Genomic DNA, 16,685 nt, shown 5'->3' with positions numbered 1-16,685 from the left:
CAGCCCCTATATGCTCTCCCCTCCGTGTCCCGTCCCGTCCCCCCCCATCCCTGCATACACCCCCAGCTCTTGGCTGCACTCTCCTGGTCGGTTCTGCATCACCCCAAAGGAAAGCAGGAGCTGCCAGGAGGGCACGGTGAGGGGCACCACAGTAAAACCAGCACATGGCTGAGGCATGGGGCAGGAGCTGCGGTTCCGCCTCCACTGAGCTGGACCCGGCTGCTGGAACACATTCGACGGGCTAACAACTGTGGAGAAATGGCGAGAGCATCGGAAGCAGCGCAATGTTATTGGGAAACTGTGACAGGTGGACAGTGGGTGGTTTATACCAGCGCCGGGGCTGCTTCACCCTGAGCCTGTTTGTTTCTAAAATGATGTATGTGTAGGTCTTCTTCAAGATGACCTTCAAGATGACGGGATGGGGTGGCAGGAGCCTGTCTTGCCGCAGCAGTATGTACCCGAGGGGCCACACAGTTTCTCTCCCAGACTTTTGATCTTTGCAATGGAACAAGGTATTTGTGTGTCAGGACAGTGGCAGCCCCCCTCCTCCCCCAGCCCAGCCCTGTGCTCTCAGCCGCACCACAGTACTGCATCAACACGGCACAGTGAGCTCTGGCTCCTCTCCCTCGTCCGATCTTTTAACAATTGATAGCAGCTTTATTTTCCACATCACTCACGGCACGGCTAAAGGCATGCACTACTTGTGCCAAGCAGGTTTGCACAGCAAGGATGCGAGTGTCTCTAAGCAAGGCGTGTTCACAGCTTGTACAGTCGGACAGCAATCCCTCTGCAGCGGCACTCCTCCGTCTTCACCAGGAGTCAGGGTTCACCTCCAAACCGGAGGAGTTTGGCCCCTTCCAGCCCACGGGACTCAGCGGCGGGTCCCATTCTCCCTGCTGGGGATCAGGTTTTCCTGCCTGCAGAGAGAACGGGCTCCGCGCCGCTTCCGACAAGATGCTCTGACACAACAGGAGCCGGTAGCCGGGGAGCTGCCGCCAGCATGTGCAGCCACCAGGGGAGATGCGGGGGGCAGTTGGCTGTGAGGAAGGTGATGGCAGCTTCTCTTCTGCCTGCCCCAGTGCTTTGTCAGGGCACGGGCAGGAAGCTGAAGCAGTCTGTGCCCCTGGACATCCCACTGGGCTACAGGACAGGTGACGCGCACACCACTTCTGCTTGCAGGTCTCGTGTTATTTTCTCTGGCCAAATGCAGACAGCAAGGCGCTGGAGAGTGTAAGCAGGTAGAGAAAAAAAGACAATGGGTTTCCTTCCTGCACTGGTGCCATGTGCAGGGCTGCCTGCCCAGCGTGCCAAAAGCCATCCCCACTGGAATCTTGCTCACTGTGGGGCCAGAGCTCTGTGAGTCTGCAGCAGAGAACTGCAGGCAGGATGTGTCCCTAAAGTGGGCTGCAAGGAGGGGTGACAACTGGAGATGGTCCCCCGCCTACAGGACTGTGCTGACTTAGCCCTGCTGCCTCCTGGCACAGCCAAAGTCACAGCTTCAGAAATATAACTTAAAATGATCAGGTCATCGAGCCTCAAAGAGCCTCTGAGCCCTTTTCCAAGTGGCTCTTCAGGTGTGATTTAATTGCAATGTGAACAAAGAAGCTGAGGATGCATAAACCATCTGCCCAGCTCACTGGCCCTGGTCTCAGGCTGACCCAAGCAGGGGTCCCTGCCCACCCATGGCTCTGCTCCTAACCTGCTTGAAGGACCCTGGCGTCCAGATGAGCTTGTACACCATGTAGAAGGGGATGCAGATGAAGGACGATGCTCCTATGAGGTACCCCACCAAGATACTCCACTCAGGGTACTGATAGTCAAAGAGTGTCAGAGGTGGCTGGTCCAGGAGGGAGCTGATAACTATGAACTGTATCGAATGAAGTGGAGCCTGTTAGGGAAGGATGCTCATGGGGCCAGACCGTGGCAGGACATGCCCTGCTGCTGCTCACAAGCAGGCACAGGGCAATAGCAGGGCCATACAGCCCACAAAACCCACGTGCACATGACATGGGTGCCAGGAAAGCTCTTCCATTATGGCCAAGCATAGCCAGCAGACCAGACCCATTGGCTCCCCATGGAGAGCATATCAGCTGTGACATCTCCACAGCCCCGGCACTGATGCCAGCTCATCCCATAGGTTAACAACATCCACGTCCCACTGCCACTGCTGCTTTCCCAACCATGAAAGGTCAGTGTGGACATTGCAGTGACATTTCCCAGACTGCTGCCTCTCACTAGGTGTGGGCTAGAAGGTCTTCGTCTAACAAACCCACTGAGACAGTGGCTTGCAAAGGCTGCACGTCCCCATGCTGAAATGAAATCATCTGCTGTCTGCTTTGATGATAATACTTCTCTCTTAATAACCAGGGCAAAGCGCTTGGAGCTGTAATTAATCCTCACAAGGCCTCTTCTCCTGGAGATCCATCGAGATTAGACCCTTCTGCCTCTTGCAAACGGCAGCCTTTGAAGTGCCGGGGGAGCTGGCATTTCAAAGGGGATGGATCCAGCCTGGTGCACAGTGCCACAGTGCTGTCAAGAGATGTACCTATGCCTGGCCATGCCAGTGCAAACGTGGGACACTGCCGACCAGGAGGATAAAACAAGGCTGCACTTGCATCCATGTGAGCACCCAGCTGCTGGCTCCCAGCTTTGCCCCGGAGCTGCAGAAGAGGCTAGAAAATCTACTTCCAGATCCCTTTCGTGGTGAAACCCTCTGTCCCAGGGGCTGTGGGCAGCTTGTCATTGCCTGTGGCCGGAGGAGCAGTACGGGGAGCCGGCAGGGCAGGCTGGCACAAGGTCCTACAACCTCGGCCAGGACCCCGGTCTACCCTCCCAGCAGCTTGTTCACCTCATGTGAGCAAGAGGGGAGTAACCAGCACCGTGGCTGCCCAGGGAGCCGGGCAGCAGCAGCAGCCAGTGAGGGAAGAGCAGCTCCTCTGCAGGGCACTCGGGGGGAGGCTGGCATCTGTCTTTAATCTGGGCTGTAATACTCACCGCTAACAAGGCAGGGCTGATGGCGACCCAGCACACCTTCCAGAACATCCCTGGCATGAAGCCCAGCATGGCTTTCACATCGTGGGAGAACCTCTGTATCCCTGTCAGCGGAGAGAGCTGTCATGGCCCCAGAGACCCGCGGAGGATGTGGGTACAGGGAGATTTATGGCTACATGGCCACAACACCCTCTGTGGCCCATCCCAGCCTTGCCAGGAGTCACATGCTTCTGCCCCTGAATGCCCTGGCATATACTCATGAGCATAAGGTTAAACACCCACGCGGGTACCTGCAGGATGATTTTTATGAAACAGGCAGTTTCTTACCATAAAACCAGGAGACAGCTATTGTTTCCAGTAGCACCACTGCCAGGATTGAGCAGCCAGCACCAAACTCCTCCAGCAGCTTCACCACGTAGGCTCCCCCCTGGAACAGCACAAGAGAGGAGAGGGAAGCTGCAGACCTTGCAGGAATGCGAGGCAGGTTTTTGGCACCGGCAGTTGTTGGAGATATAAGCAGATGTGTGGTGGGGATGGGAGCGGAGTAGTGCCTGGTACTCACGTAGGTGAGGGTGCTCAGGGAGCCCAGGAAACAGACTGTGATGAGGCCGAGGACAAAGAGCTCCCGTCGCCCAGCCAGGACCTGGGGGTACTCATCCATCACAGCTGTGATGACGGCCTCCAAGCCCCCAAACTGCAAAGGAAATACAGTGTGGGGTGGAAAAATGAGACATGGGGATGGTTCTGCTCCCCCCATAGCCCCCTCTGCCTGTGAGCAGAGTGGGGACATCCCATCCCCTCCCTCCCTCCCTGCGCTAGCCATGCTCAGAGGGCTTGGCAGGCAGCCCTCCTTCCCGAGGCCATAGCTCCCCTTGTCACCCCACTATTAGCCATCAGACACAGACATCCCCAGTAACTGCTGGGGACACAGCCCCAGGCTCCACTGAGGTGCCTACCGTGCTGTCCAGCCCCAGCGTTATCATCATCAGGAAGAATATGATGGCGAAGAAGGTGGATCCCACCATGTTGGCGATTGCTTCAGGGTAGGTGATAAAGAGGAGGCTTGGTCCTAGGAGAGTACACTGGTTTGGTTTGCCATTCCCTGCTCTGGCACAGCTCTGGGCACTGGGGAATGCTCTTGGGGAAGATGCCCCAAAGCCAGAGTGGCTGTGCCTGGTCCCAGCTGTGATACAGGGGCTGGACACCTCGCTGCTCTCCGCCCCTGGGAATGGCTCCTGGACACAAGCCCCCATGCCCCAGCAGACCTCAGGGCTGGCCATCACCCCGGCCTCCCTCGGTCATGATGGGCTAGGGGGGGCTAGGGCAGCTGGGCACCACAGGCTGGGACTGGGCAGTTGCACTGGAGGGGGGCGAACCTTTATCTCTCGCGACATCCTCCACTTCCACATCCCTCATCTCAGCCATGTAGCCCAGCACAGTGAAGATGACAAAGCCTGAGAGGAAGCTGGTGAGGCAGTTCACTGCACTGGTGACGAGTGCGTCCCTGGAATGCCGAAAGCAGAGACATGTCCTGCAGCAGAATTCCCCCTCCAGCTCAGCTCTCACCCTGGTTCAGCTGCCCTGGTTGCCCGCACCCTTGCCAGTTCCCTCTCCTGGCCCTGCACACCAAAACCGCCAGTAAAATGGGGAAAGATGCTCAGCACATGGCTATGCGGCACAGGAGCTATCGGGATGTGGCTCCACTGCAGCCATGCTTGGTGTAGCCCCCATGCCCGCAGGCTGCAGCCCCCATGCCCAGCACAGCCCCTGTGCCCACAGGGACCCATGGCTGTGGGAGCTCACCGGTAGCAGTTGTTGTGGAAATGGTTGTAACTGGCCAGAGCAAGAAGTACACCAAATCCAGGGCCCAAGGAGAAGAAAATCTGTGCAGCAGCATCAACCCAAACCTGGCATGAGAAGCAACAAGCAGGCTGGAGAATGGGCAGGGCAGGGGTTCCCTGGGGCAAGGATGGGGCTGGGAGGTGCCCCACAGTGTGCCCACCCCATGGCACAGAGATGGGGTCTGTGCTGGCACATGCTGCCAGACCTCCTCTCTTGCCTGCCCCATCCCCCCTTGAGAGGTCCCTGGAGCATGGGACCTGCTGCAGGATGGAGGGAGCTTGTTTCCACCCTCACATCCTGCAGCCAGAATTAAGCAACAGCATCTGTGTTTGCCCATGCCCAGTGTGGGGACAAAGTCAAGGGGAGCCCCAAGACCCCCATTCCCACCCCTGCCTGGGCAGGTTCAGTGCTGGCAGCATGGTCTTTATTACCTTTAATGAGAATTCTCAAGTGCTGCCTGGTAATTACCCACAGAAAGCCTATTGTCAGGCCAGGGTGAGAACATGGCACAAACAAAACCCAGCAGCAATGAGATGGGTGATTCAATTATAGATTTACATTTCCAAGAGCCTGTCTGGGATGTCTTGTTTCTGTAGGAACTAGGGCCCCATCGCCCTGCAGCACTTTGACAGGGCCAGACCTGGGCAGGGGTGTGTGTGTGTCCTGGGGAGGGGGTCTGGGTGCTGCCACCCCCACACTGGGAGGCAGCCAGTGCCAGGGTGGTGTGTCCCACCGCACACTCACCGCGGTGCTCAGGAGCTTGCTCCAGTCCGGGCGCAGGTAGAAGACAACTCCCCTCCAGGCGCCGGGCAGGGTGGCCCCCCGGACCAGAAGCATGAGCAGGACAATGTAGGGCAGCGTGGCTGTCACCCACACCACCTGGAGAGAGGCAGCTGTCAGCCCGCAGCACCGGCAAAGCTGCTGCACCAAGAGCTCAAACCCACTGGTCGGGCATGGCCAGCTCACTTGTGGCTGCCTGGGGTGGCTCAGGGGGGGTGGAGGCAATATCCTGTGTTTAAGCAGCCAGGTGAGCTGCAAGACCCCACCAAGGCTCGGTCCCTCCTGCCATAGAGGGGAAGCGGCATGCCAGGCTGCGAGCCTCTCCATGCTGGGGGCTCCGGCATGTCTGTGCCCGGGCAGGGCTGGCGCCAGAGCCCTCTTTCTTACCTTCCCAGAGGTTTTCACCCCTTTCCAGAGGCTGAAGTACACAATCGTGAAGATGAGGAAGAGGCAGAGGAGCAGCTGCCAGTGGATCCCCCCCACGTCGTACAGACCCCCAGACTTCTGGATCTCCAGGACTTTCCTCCTGCAGGCAGGGATCCCCACGGCCGGGGAGGGGTCTCAGGCCAGCGTGGTGCTGCTGGCTCTGCCCTTGCAGGCAGCCGGGGAGCTGGGTCAGCTCTGAGCAGGCAGTCCCATGCTTACCTCTCCCCAGCACACCAAGAACAGGGACAGCTCCCCAAGAGCGTCCCCCTGTGAAAGCCTGCACCCAGGCACCCCGGTCCTGCTCCCCATGCAGCAGACCCAAGTGCCTCCATGGCGATGTGCACCAGCTTAAACACATCATCCACGTATGTGCACTTACATATAAAACTCCTCAGCAGGGGACCTGGAGAAGTTGGTCCAGGTCACGTTGCTCCTCCCAAAGTAGTTGGTGCAGTTGGGTGTGTTCCAGGGGTTGTCGCAGCTTGCCCAGGGCAGCGTGCCCGAGAAGGACGAACAGAAGTAGTAGAGAGCCCAGGCGATGATGGTGTTGTAGTAGAAGGAGACGTACAGGCCAATGATGCAAATGGCGAAGCCGATGCCTGGCGAAAGAGGGGGACAGACTCAGCAGACCATGCTGGTCCAGCCCTCTTGCTGCCCCCCGGGACGTGGCTGTGGGGACCTGCACTGCCTGCACGGCCCCGCTCACCAACACCGCGGGTCCCCAGGTGTGCAGCAGTGGCCCTTACCTTTAAAGATGGGGCAGATGCGCTTCCAGATGGGGATGGCACCCATCCTGTGGAACTGCCCCAGGGCCAGCTCCATGTAGAAGAGGGGCACCCCTCCAAAAACAGCCATCAGTGTGTATGGGATGAGAAAGGCTCCTGTGGGACAAGGAGCAGAGCGGCTGTGAGCACTGCAGTCCCATGCAGCACAGGCAGGCTGCAGGTGGAGGTCCACTACAGCTGTCCCTCCCAGTGCTGCGGGGATGTGTCCCAGAGCAACATGTTTGGGTTTGGTTGTGTGTTTGCAAGATGCTTCGCAAATTATCTCCTCAGAGGGGCTCACAGACATGAGGACCCCACTTGGTGCCCCAGCTTCCTGGGCTGCTGCATCAGTCCCTGCTGGCATCCCAGCCTTCGTGGGAAGGGATCGTTTGGCTGGGATGGTACAAAGATCAATACAAACCATCAGGGTGCAGGAGATGGGGCACGAAGCACCTCTCAGATCTAGAAGGGTTTTGGAGAAAATCCTGCTGAATATGCACAGCGGCCCCAAGACACAAATAATTAACACTGTAATCTGCATTATTCATAACAATGTCATCTTTACCAGGACTATGCTTGTACCCCATGGAGGTTTTGGAACTGGAGTTGCTCTCTGCACTCATCAGAACAGCCTTGCTGGGATTAGTTCGTTTAACCCCCATGGCTCCTCTCTCTGAGAGCCCTACATGTGCTGGGGCAGGCGTGCGGGATGGCATCCCCAGCATCCTCCCACAGCCCCCCATTTGCCTGACAAGGCTGCTGGCCCAGAGGTGCTACGTTCCTGTTAACAGGACTGCCTTGAGGATTTCTCTTCTAGGAGCAGCTCCAGCTGATGAGTGAGCCCACCATCAGCCTGGATCAGCACTCCTGCTTGTGTGGCTCATGGCTGTGCTTTCCAAGAGCTGCGATGGGAACTCCTCACCTCCTGTGTGCATGGGGCTGGAGAGGAAACCATCTGCCTGAACCACATCAGTGAAGAGTGGCTAAAGTTTGCTCCTGGTCCCACAGGAGTAAATCACAAATAACTGTGCTTCAGTGTGGGCACCTGGGATCCACAGTTTAGCCTTGAGTACGGTACTAATTATCTCTTCCTCATTTTCCCAAGCAGTAGAGGACGTTACCCAAATGCCAACTTTGGCAATTAAATCCACTGTGCTTTTGCGAACAGCACGAAATTTTCATTCCTCATTTTTAATTTCCATGCAAGAGGTTTTTCTGCTCTGCTCTATTTAAAGCAATGTATTTAGGCGTCTTTTACTCAAGGTTTTCTCCTTCATACAGCTTTTGTATCTTAACTTTCTGTTGATCACTCACAGGATTGAACACCCTGAGCCCTGTGTGGCACTGAGCTGCACGTCCCGGGGAGCCAGGATTGCTCCGCAGGGTCCGGCACTGCTGGCTGCATGGCTGGGATCTGCGGCAGGCAGATGGGATGCTTGTGAGGGTTATTTTAAATAATCAGAAAGGGTTTTCACAAAGTCACAAGATCATGAAGTGTATGAACCTCCCACCCCAAATTTACGGATTCTTAATCCTTTCATGCAGTTTGGACCACGCTAGTTTTGTCTTTGTGATCCCAGAGCTGCTAATGCACTTCTAACTACACCAGGGAAGGAGTGAATGATGCCGGGGAAGGAGCAGGTGGAGGAGGATTTCAAATGAAGAAAGACACAAAACAGAAAAGAGACAAATGTCAGGAGAAGTTGGGTTGGTCTCTAAACTGCCCTGTCTGGAGAGGAGCAGCTAGAGACAAAGAAAGAAAAGAAAAAACAATTTTTTCAGCATTGGAAAGATGGAAACCAGGTTTCTTTTCTCCGAAAGAAGACTTAAATAACCCTAGTGTGTCCTTACCCCCTCCGTTTTGGTAGCAGATGTAAGGGAACCGCCAGACGTTGCCCAGATCGACAGCAAATCCGATGACCGAGAGGAGGAAATCCATTTTCTTGCTCCACTTGTCCCTGGGGTGGGTTCGGAGCCCCAGGGGTGTGGGGCCAGCCAGGGGACCTGGGGCCATGCCCTGCTGGGGAGGGCTGGTGGCAGGTGCTGGGCAGGGCTGCTCTGCCATCCTGCTGCCCTGGAAAATCCTGCAGAATTCAAGCTGAGTAACTTGGGGCCGTGAAGGATTTTTCTGTTGCTGATGACAGATCCAAGGAGGGGAGGGTCAGGCTGATACTTCCCCACCTCCCACTGGAAACCCACAGCACTGAGAACAGCCGGCGGAGAAACCCATCCTCTGATCAAAGGCAGGAGGGGGGAGAGCAGTTTTCTCAGCACAGGGCTGAGGCGTGGGGACCAGCCTCACTGCACAGCTTTCTGTCCCCTCTGCTCCCTGGGTCTGCACCCGGGCAGCTGCATGTTGAGGCTGGGGTGGAGTGGGTGAAATGGAACCGTATTTGCACACAGAGGTGGTACTCCATCCTCCCGACAAAGAGTTCTTTCTTTTTCCTTGGTGTATTTTGCAATTACTGCTCTGCGAACGGTGACCCACCAAAGGGGGTGACTGCTCATTCTTGCAAAGGATGCTCTGCGGAGTGAGCGGTGCCTGGAAATCTCCACTGGCCAGGAGGCAAACGCCAGGCATGAACTTGACTGGTGCTTGCCGTGAGCCCACTGGCCTCTCGTGGGCTGGGGCCATCTCAGTGTTCTGCCAGAAGCCAGCACAACTCAACAGAGCCACCCAGTTTAAGTAATCTTGCATCACCCTATCTGTCCTCATGGACTTGCTGGGTCTTTCATAGCACAGGGGTGAGAGCGGTTGCAAATAAGCCTCTTGAAAGTGAAATAATTTTTGCAGCTCAGATATGATCAGGGAGGGAATGGCAGTGTACCATTGATCTCTCCAGCTGGACAATTTAACAGCAAGTTTCATTGCAAATGAAATGTGCCTGTGGCAGGCTCACATCCAGGCCAGGTCCCTGCATCTTGCCCTGGGCCATGACACAGGGACCAGTTCAGAGCGAGCCCTTGTCTGGGGCCACCGAATGCTGCCAGGGCTCCAGGGTGCTCCAGCACCGGCTTTTGCAGGCACCCTCATCTGTAATTAAAGGAAACTACAGAAGAGATCAAACCAGGAACTGCGGTTCTTAGGGCCATGGTTAGCAGGTTGCTGTGACGACGTGACGCAGCTGCTGGGTGTCTGCCACTGGACACTGTTAATCCTTCAGGCACACGCACGGAGACCTGTTAGAAATGTCCAGTTAAAAACACTTATTTTGGGTTTTTTTTGGTGTATTTGGCCCTGGCTGTCCAGGCTGTCAGATTGGAGCCACTCGGGGTTGATGCCGGTCCCTGGTGCTGATGTCCTGGTGCTCTGGCTGGCTGTGGCAATGCATGCAGGACAGGCTGTGCCTGGTGGGTTTAGCCCAGGCATGGTAGCACAGCCACCGCGGGGCAGGGACACAGCTGAGGACACCAACCCACCGGCTCCTCACCTGCACTGCACGAGCATGAGAGCCCTGGCAACAGGATATTTGTGTCTTAACCAGCTACGCCTCCTTGCCCTCCTGCATTTGCCTGCCCCCCTCCCCCCAGCACTGTGTGCCCCAGGTGTTCCCTGGCCAGGTGTGGGGATCACAGCAACGGACAGCTGAACTGGAGTGCCCAGCCCCAAGCTGCCCCCTCCCAGTGATGGGTAGTGGATCTGCTCCTGCCACCCACCTGCTGCCGGTCCCTGCACAGGCTGCGCTCAGCGTGGCTTCTCATTCTCTGCTTGTGGAACATGAAATTATTGTTCCTTTTAACACCTCTCCTCTGAAAATGCAACAATTTTCTGCATGGGTTTATGAGGACCAACTGGTATCAGCTCTCTGCACTGGCTTTTCTCCGAGTGAAGGGGTTTAGTTGGAGTGTGTCAGGGTGGTCCCACGCAGGGTGGTCCCTGCGCTGGGTGGGGAGTGAGTGGAGACTGGGGGTGTCCCACCACAGCCAGGCAGAGCCCCTGCTCCGTGAGTCCCCATGCACGTGGCCCTGCCAGGCTTTGCCGGTGTGGCTCTCCCGCAAGCCAAGGCCTGGCACACAGGTGAGGGACAATTAATCTCCTGCAGATTTATACAGGATTTGTGTCACTCCTGGGACTTTACAAAGCCCTGAATTTCAGTTGCAGTCCTTGCAATATGGGTATGGGCGCAGCTGTCGGGAATTAAAGACAAGGCTGTACTCAGCTGCTGGGGCTGTGGGGGGCTGGCAGTGGGGCTGCAGCTGGCCCTTGAAGGGCTGAAGGTTTGAAATCCCGGCTGCTGGTGCAACCTGTCTGAGAAGTGTGCTGGGGGGAGCAAGGTTTAATCCCCCTGACCAAAGACCATCTTAAGGGCATAAAAGACAGAACAGAGACAGTTGGCGCCATAGCAACCATGAAAAAATGATAGCTCTTTCTCTGTAGCTGACCCTTTTTCAGGTAGTTTACTTGCAACAGCTCGGCGTGTCAAGTATGGAGACCCTGCTGCTATGCCAGTCCTGCTCCCTGCTTGGGAAGCCTCAGCAGATGGGCTCGGAGTTACCCCCAGCCTGAACAGAATGAGCTGGCCATGCTGGCAGGGGGTGAGAGGTGGTCTGCAGTGGTCTGTGGGGAGCAGGTCCCGCCACAGCATCCCTCAGTGCAGGGTGTCAGGCTGAGATCATTTCCCAGATGTAAAGCAGCAGCTGTTCAAACACCAGCATCTTTTTAAAACCAAGCTACTTGCTCTCCTGAAGACTCTTTTTTTTCTCCACATTGATCTTTTAGATTATATGAGGTGGCTTTGTACTCTGCACCTTGGGCAGAGCTGGGCATGCAGGACTGGCACTAGCCAGGCACAGCTATAACTATTTCCACAGCTCCAAGCCAGAGCTGCATGGTGGTTTTGCAGTGCCGGGACGTGCAGCCTGCACGTTGCTGTCTGAAAGCTCCCTACTCCCTGCCAGTATCAGTTTCCCAGCACACAGATGCTGCTCTGCTCCAGCTGAGCCGATGTGCCACCCCGTCGGTTTGATGCCACTGCTGCCATTCCAGCAGCCTCCATCCCTGACAGATCCCACCCCCGGGGTCCTCGCTGGTGAATGAGCTGTGAATGCACCCAGCGCTTCCATCCCGCTCCTCCAGCTCCCACCTTCTCCTTGGGCACCTGATCACCCACCCATGCCTACTGCCTCTCTACACAAACCCGCTCATGCGGCTGCCTCTTCTCCAGCATTGTGTCAAGGCTGCCGCTGTCAAGTCAATGAGAAGAGAGCTTTGAAATCTCAATTTTTTTTAGAAGCTGCAAGCTGGATAAACTGTTGCAGGTTCTCAGGGCTGCTGGAGATGGGAGGAGGGCAGAGGGAGAGGTGTCTTTGGGAGATGGTCTTCATTGTGAGGAGTTGTGCTCCCCAGACTCAGATCCGGTGTTTTGGGGCCCTGCAAGCGCCAGCCTTCCAGTGTGATCCCAGCTCTGCAACCTGCTGGAGAGACAAGTTTTCCCCAGAGCTTTGTTTATTCTGGCCCCTGTGTAAGGAACTGTGTGTGGCTCCAGCCTGGCCCATCAGCTGTACTGTGTGAGGCTCAGCGTGCTCACCAGTGACATGCCAGACAGGGGTGTTTTCTGGATAAACCACTATTATTTTGCCAATTGTAGCCAAGTATTTTTGTCCATCATCTGACATTCAATTAGAAACATTTCAGAGAGGATGCTCTGGGGGCTATGTAGTATTTGAAATAATACACAGCTGAAGTCAGGGGTGCTGGATTCGAGCATTCATTTTGGCCCGTGATGAGGGAGGGGTAGCTGGCAGGCAGCTATGACAGGATTCTCTGCCTTTTCTTTACTGCAGCTCATGTTCTGAAAGCCAGCTGGTCCCCTGAGCATCACCTATGATGCTGTCTAAATCCCTGCAATATCACAGTCAGATGTACTCTCTGTGCTCCCTTCATCAGTTTACTTTTTACTGCTGTTTTCTTTACTCAAAGCACAAATCACTTTAGATTTAAAATGCAGAGTTTAAATCTAGATCAAACCAGATTTAAATTTGAATTTTCACCAAGTCAGAAGTTGTTTCTAAGCAATACGATTATTTGATTAGCAGATTGCTTTTATCCTACCTGCTCATCCATGCAATGAAATGCAGAGGAGTGAAATGTGGTCTTAAAGCAACTATCCTGTTTAAGCCACAGAGGCAGCAATAGGAAGTTTAATTTAATTAGCATGATACTCAGAGATGTAACTTAATCACATTAAGTATAGATCAACGTGCTCTCATTTAAGCTCTCCAGACTTCAGAAAACAGGGGCCAATCATCTGCCACCCATCTTTAATCCAGGGAGAAGCAAAATTTTCCAAGGAAAAGAAGACAGCAAGGCTTACAGAGAGCTTGTCACTGTGCTTGTTTCAGCTAATTTCTCCCCAAAGGAAGGTAATAAATTAGTAATAGCTCCCACTCCCTGTATAGCGCCATTGTTCCTGGGGAGAAAGCAGCCAGGCAAACTACTCATCCCCAGTTGCCTTACTTGGTACATGGTCCCACAGAAGTGCTGGCACCACCAGCCACCTGAATGTCTCTGGGTTCATTCGGTGCGTGGATGCTGCCTACCCCATGTCAGTTGGCCTGGAGTATTGCAGAGATTGACAGGACTGAAGATTGTACAAAACCAGCACGGTTCATTAACAGGAATCAAAATGATCTTCTTCCTCTGGGCTTCTGTCTGCCAGTGCTGTGCGTTTGAGTCAAACTCACCAGCTGGTTGTCGCTCCCTCGAGCTCGGCAGAGCCCAAAAGTGGGTCCCCCCAGCATCACCCCTCGGCAGCATCCTGCCAGCACAGGCGAGGGGGAAACCGGGCAGTGCCTGGCAGAGCACAAATGCTACGGCAGAGTTGCTAAGGTATTCTGGGTGCTGCAAAAGTTGCTTGGGCTCATTTTGGCCCTTAAAATAACTGGGGTTTGTTTGTTTGTTGTCTAAGTCCTAAAAGTTTTTCCTGGCTTGGCTTGGACAGGCTTGTTTTCCTGACAAAGGTGCCGAACTGAACACTTTCTGATGTCCCCTGCCGATCAGGAGGCAGGTTGATGTCTCCAGCATCATTTTCACAATAGCAGAAGTGAGAAACGGGCAGAACCTTGCCTGCCTGCCTGTGGCCAGGTTCAAAATTTTGTCAGGCAGCCCAGGCTTTCCTGGCTGGCAGATGCTGTTGGCTTGAGTCAGGTGGTCTCATCCTGGTCTGAAGAAGCTTTACAGAGACCAGTGCTGTGCAAGGTGCTGCGCGTGACACATTCATGCTGCGCCCTGGCTCCTCGGGAACCTGGCACCTTCTCAGTTTCAGCATCTGCATGTATGCAGAGCCACAGCTCTACGCTGTCCCAGTGACAGCTCAGGGTCACAGGAGTGAGTAGGCTGTCTCTGCCCTTGGTAATCAAATTCACTGTTGATATTTGATGGTGCTCCTACATGGTGTTTTATGAGGCTTCGATGCCTTTATTATGAATGTTTATTAGCCCGTCTTAATTGCCCATTCAAGAGCGTAGGACCTGCGGTCATCAATAAATGACAGGCGGGGTTGCAGAGCAGCAGAGCTGGGTACAAGCCGCCTGGGCTGACTGGGAGTGCAGGCGGAGCCCCTTGGGCAGGGCCGTGCTGCAGCCTGGCTCCTGGCCAGCTGTGCAGGTCTCAGGTCAGACCCCAAAAGCCCTGGGCTCCTGCCTCTTAGCACCTTTGGTCCTTCTCCTGCACCCGGGGACCCCATCCACAGGGCTCTCCACAGACAGACCCCTGGCACAGGCTGCTGGGCAGAAGAGATGCACTGGTGCCCACTGGTGAGACTGGGCAACCGGGCTTGCTGCCTTGGGGGACTGCAGATGGTGGTTGTGGGGAGCAGAGCTGCAGCCCTATGAACAAAGCAGGCGTGGAATTCCCGACTTGGCACACTAAGTGCTGTGTCACTCGCTGGGGGCCCAACCTGAGGCCACGGGTGACTCCCTGGGTGGGAACCTGAATCCTGAGGGTCAAGTCAACACTCACTTGACTGCAGACAGTTGTGACCCTCACCAGCACATCCAGAGCTGCCCAGGCTAGATTCCCATGAAGCCCAGAATCTTTCTGGGATCCATCTGGATCAGCAATGACATACACCCCAGCAAGCCAGCCCTAATGCTGCAGTTCAGCAACATTTGCGCTGCCACCACTTCTGTTCACAGGGTATTTAGCAAGCAAGTAAACAGTCACAAGAAATAGCGTACAAGGGAACAGGTTTTCTCTACAACAGATATGGCACAACTATTCTCCTCGCCTCTGTGCCAGTGGTAAAGTACAGAAGGGACCGGATTCTGATTAATCCCAAGTCCAGAGCTCCCTGGCAGGCAAATGCCCAGGCCAGGCACCAGAAAGGAACTGTTGGGATGGATGGTTTCTGCCATCTTCAGGGCCGCTGAGCATCAGCAGGGAGCGAAGGCAGCTGTTCCGATGCAGAGGATGCAGCCCAGCTCCAGGTGTAGTAGAGGAGCAATGCCCAGGGTTGTGGAGCTGGCAGGCTAGGGAGCATCTTCCCTGCTCTCCATGCCAGGACCGAGTCCTCTCCCAAGCAGTGGCAGCAAGGGCCCCGGGCCAGCTGGGGCCGTGACAGTGGCCAGAGGCCACCTGCCGGCATGCAGCGTGGCCAGGCACTGCTGCCCTCACTCTAATGTGGTTTGTAGTTATTGGAAACCAGACTGCGAAGGAGCCGGGATCCTGTTTCTATGGAAATGTCCTGGAACAGCAAACGAGGAAACAGAAAAACAGAAGATACGTTAATGGCAGCTGCTAGGCAGGGCTTTCTCTGAAGCAGTTGTGATTTTGATGGGAGGTGTCTTGGGTCTCCTATGAATAGGTCTTCTCAGCTCATGTATCGCCTTCCCAGTGCAGAAGAGCCCACAGGAGCATGCCTGGATGGTGCACGGCTGTGAGGATGTTGCTTCTTCGCACCTCCGTGTGGCTCCCAGAGCTCCCAAACAGTGCCTGTTGCGCCACATCCCTGTGCACAGGGACACACCAAGGGCTCGCCCCAGGCTGCGGCCTTCGCCCCGGCCCCATGTCAGTCACCCAGCCCCATGGGTCGCCACCCCTGGGTACCTGGGGGCACCTTGGCCCCAGGTCGGGGGTGCTGGGGCCTGGGCTGGAGGGGGTCCGACCTGGGGGCCCTGGGAGCTGGGGGTCCTGGCTGTACTCCTCACCGAGTGGCCCGGCCTAGGTGGGACCCCCGCACTGAGGACCCGGGCCTGGTTGAGGACCCCCGGCCCGTCTGGGGTTGCCCCGCTGAGGGCCCGTGCTCGGCTGAGGTCCCCCTGAGAGTCTGGGTTTGGCCGCGGCCCCCCGAGGGCCTGGCACGGGCTGAGCCCCACCCTCGCCCCCCTCTCCCGAGGGGCTCCTCGGGGTCGCCCCCCGAGGGCCCGGGCCCAACCGAGGCGCCCCCGAGCGCGGCCCGTTGCCGGGGGCGGCCGTGGCCGTGCCGGCGGCGGGCGCGGATTGGCGGCGGCGGCGGCGGCCCCACCTCGGCGGGCGCGGGTGGGCGGTGCGGCCCGGTGGGCCCGGCCCGGCCCCGCCGCCACTCTGCCGGCGCTGCGGAGCGGAGGAGCGCGGCCATGGCGGCGGCCTCGGCGGGTAGGGCGGGCGGCGGGCCGGGGGCGCGGGCGGCGGGGCCGGGCCACACTACTCTAACGGGCCTCTCCCCGTTCCCTCCACAGAGGCGGAGACCCGGCAGCGGCTGCTGCGCACCGTCAAGAAGGAGGTGGGTGCCGGAGCGCGGCGGCCCCCGCGGGAGCAGCCCCGGAGCCCCGGTCCCAGCTCGGTGACCCCCTGCCGGGAGGGGAGCCCCGGGCCGCGGCATCCCGCTGGCTCCTGCCGGTGCTGGGGCGGCCAATTTCACAGTCGTCCCCCCAGCACCCCCGACGCCGGGCAGGGCTGGGGAC

At 56.6% G+C, this 16,685-nt stretch overlaps 2 protein-coding genes across 4 annotated transcripts in view; one reads left to right on the top strand and one right to left on the bottom strand.

The window, feature by feature from the left end:
• Window positions 1-68: 68 nt before the first annotated feature.
• LOC101917195 (sodium-dependent serotonin transporter-like) lies at window positions 69-8,874 on the bottom strand. Its single transcript, XM_055798057.1, has 13 exons — window positions 8,655-8,874; window positions 6,786-6,920; window positions 6,419-6,638; window positions 6,001-6,139; window positions 5,578-5,712; window positions 4,795-4,898; window positions 4,368-4,495; window positions 3,948-4,060; window positions 3,554-3,685; window positions 3,319-3,418; window positions 2,995-3,095; window positions 1,700-1,867; window positions 69-1,221 (listed from the first exon to the last, which is right to left on the bottom strand). Exons 1-13 carry the CDS (start codon window positions 8,866-8,868, stop codon window positions 1,141-1,143), a joined length of 1,770 nt encoding a protein of 589 aa, XP_055654032.1. The 5' UTR covers window positions 8,869-8,874; the 3' UTR covers window positions 69-1,140.
• Window positions 8,875-16,296: 7,422 nt separating this feature from the next.
• Window positions 16,297-16,685, top strand: part of SGSM1 (small G protein signaling modulator 1) — a 49,194-nt gene continuing 48,805 nt past the window's right edge. For all 3 annotated transcript variants that reach the window (XM_055797373.1, XM_055797372.1, XM_055797375.1), the window contains exons 1-2: window positions 16,297-16,377; window positions 16,461-16,504. In XM_055797373.1, the coding sequence (XP_055653348.1) occupies window positions 16,359-16,377; window positions 16,461-16,504 (63 nt within the window). In that variant the 5' untranslated portion in view covers window positions 16,297-16,358. The remainder of the gene's footprint in view (window positions 16,378-16,460; window positions 16,505-16,685) is intronic.

Source organism: Falco peregrinus, chromosome 2, assembly GCF_023634155.1.
Source record: "Falco peregrinus isolate bFalPer1 chromosome 2, bFalPer1.pri, whole genome shotgun sequence".
In the NCBI taxonomy this organism is placed as follows: Eukaryota; Metazoa; Chordata; class Aves; order Falconiformes; family Falconidae; genus Falco; species Falco peregrinus.
This window is presented reverse-complemented; position numbering and strand designations above follow the sequence as displayed.

What these genes read in the sequence shown, in the direction of transcription:
- LOC101917195 (XM_055798057.1), bottom strand. Translation starts at nt 8,868, where the DNA reads ATGGCAGAGCAGCCCTGCCCAGCACCTGCCACCAGCCCTCCCCAGCAG. An exon ending in CATCTGCCCCATCTTTAAAG is followed by an intron (nt 6,639 to 6,785) that starts GTAAGGGCCACT and finishes CTCTTTCGCCAG; the next exon opens with GCATCGGCTTCGCCATTTGC. An exon ending in TCAGCCCTGCCTTGTTAGCG is followed by an intron (nt 1,868 to 2,994) that starts GTGAGTATTACA and finishes CATTCGATACAG; the next exon opens with TTCATAGTTATCAGCTCCCT.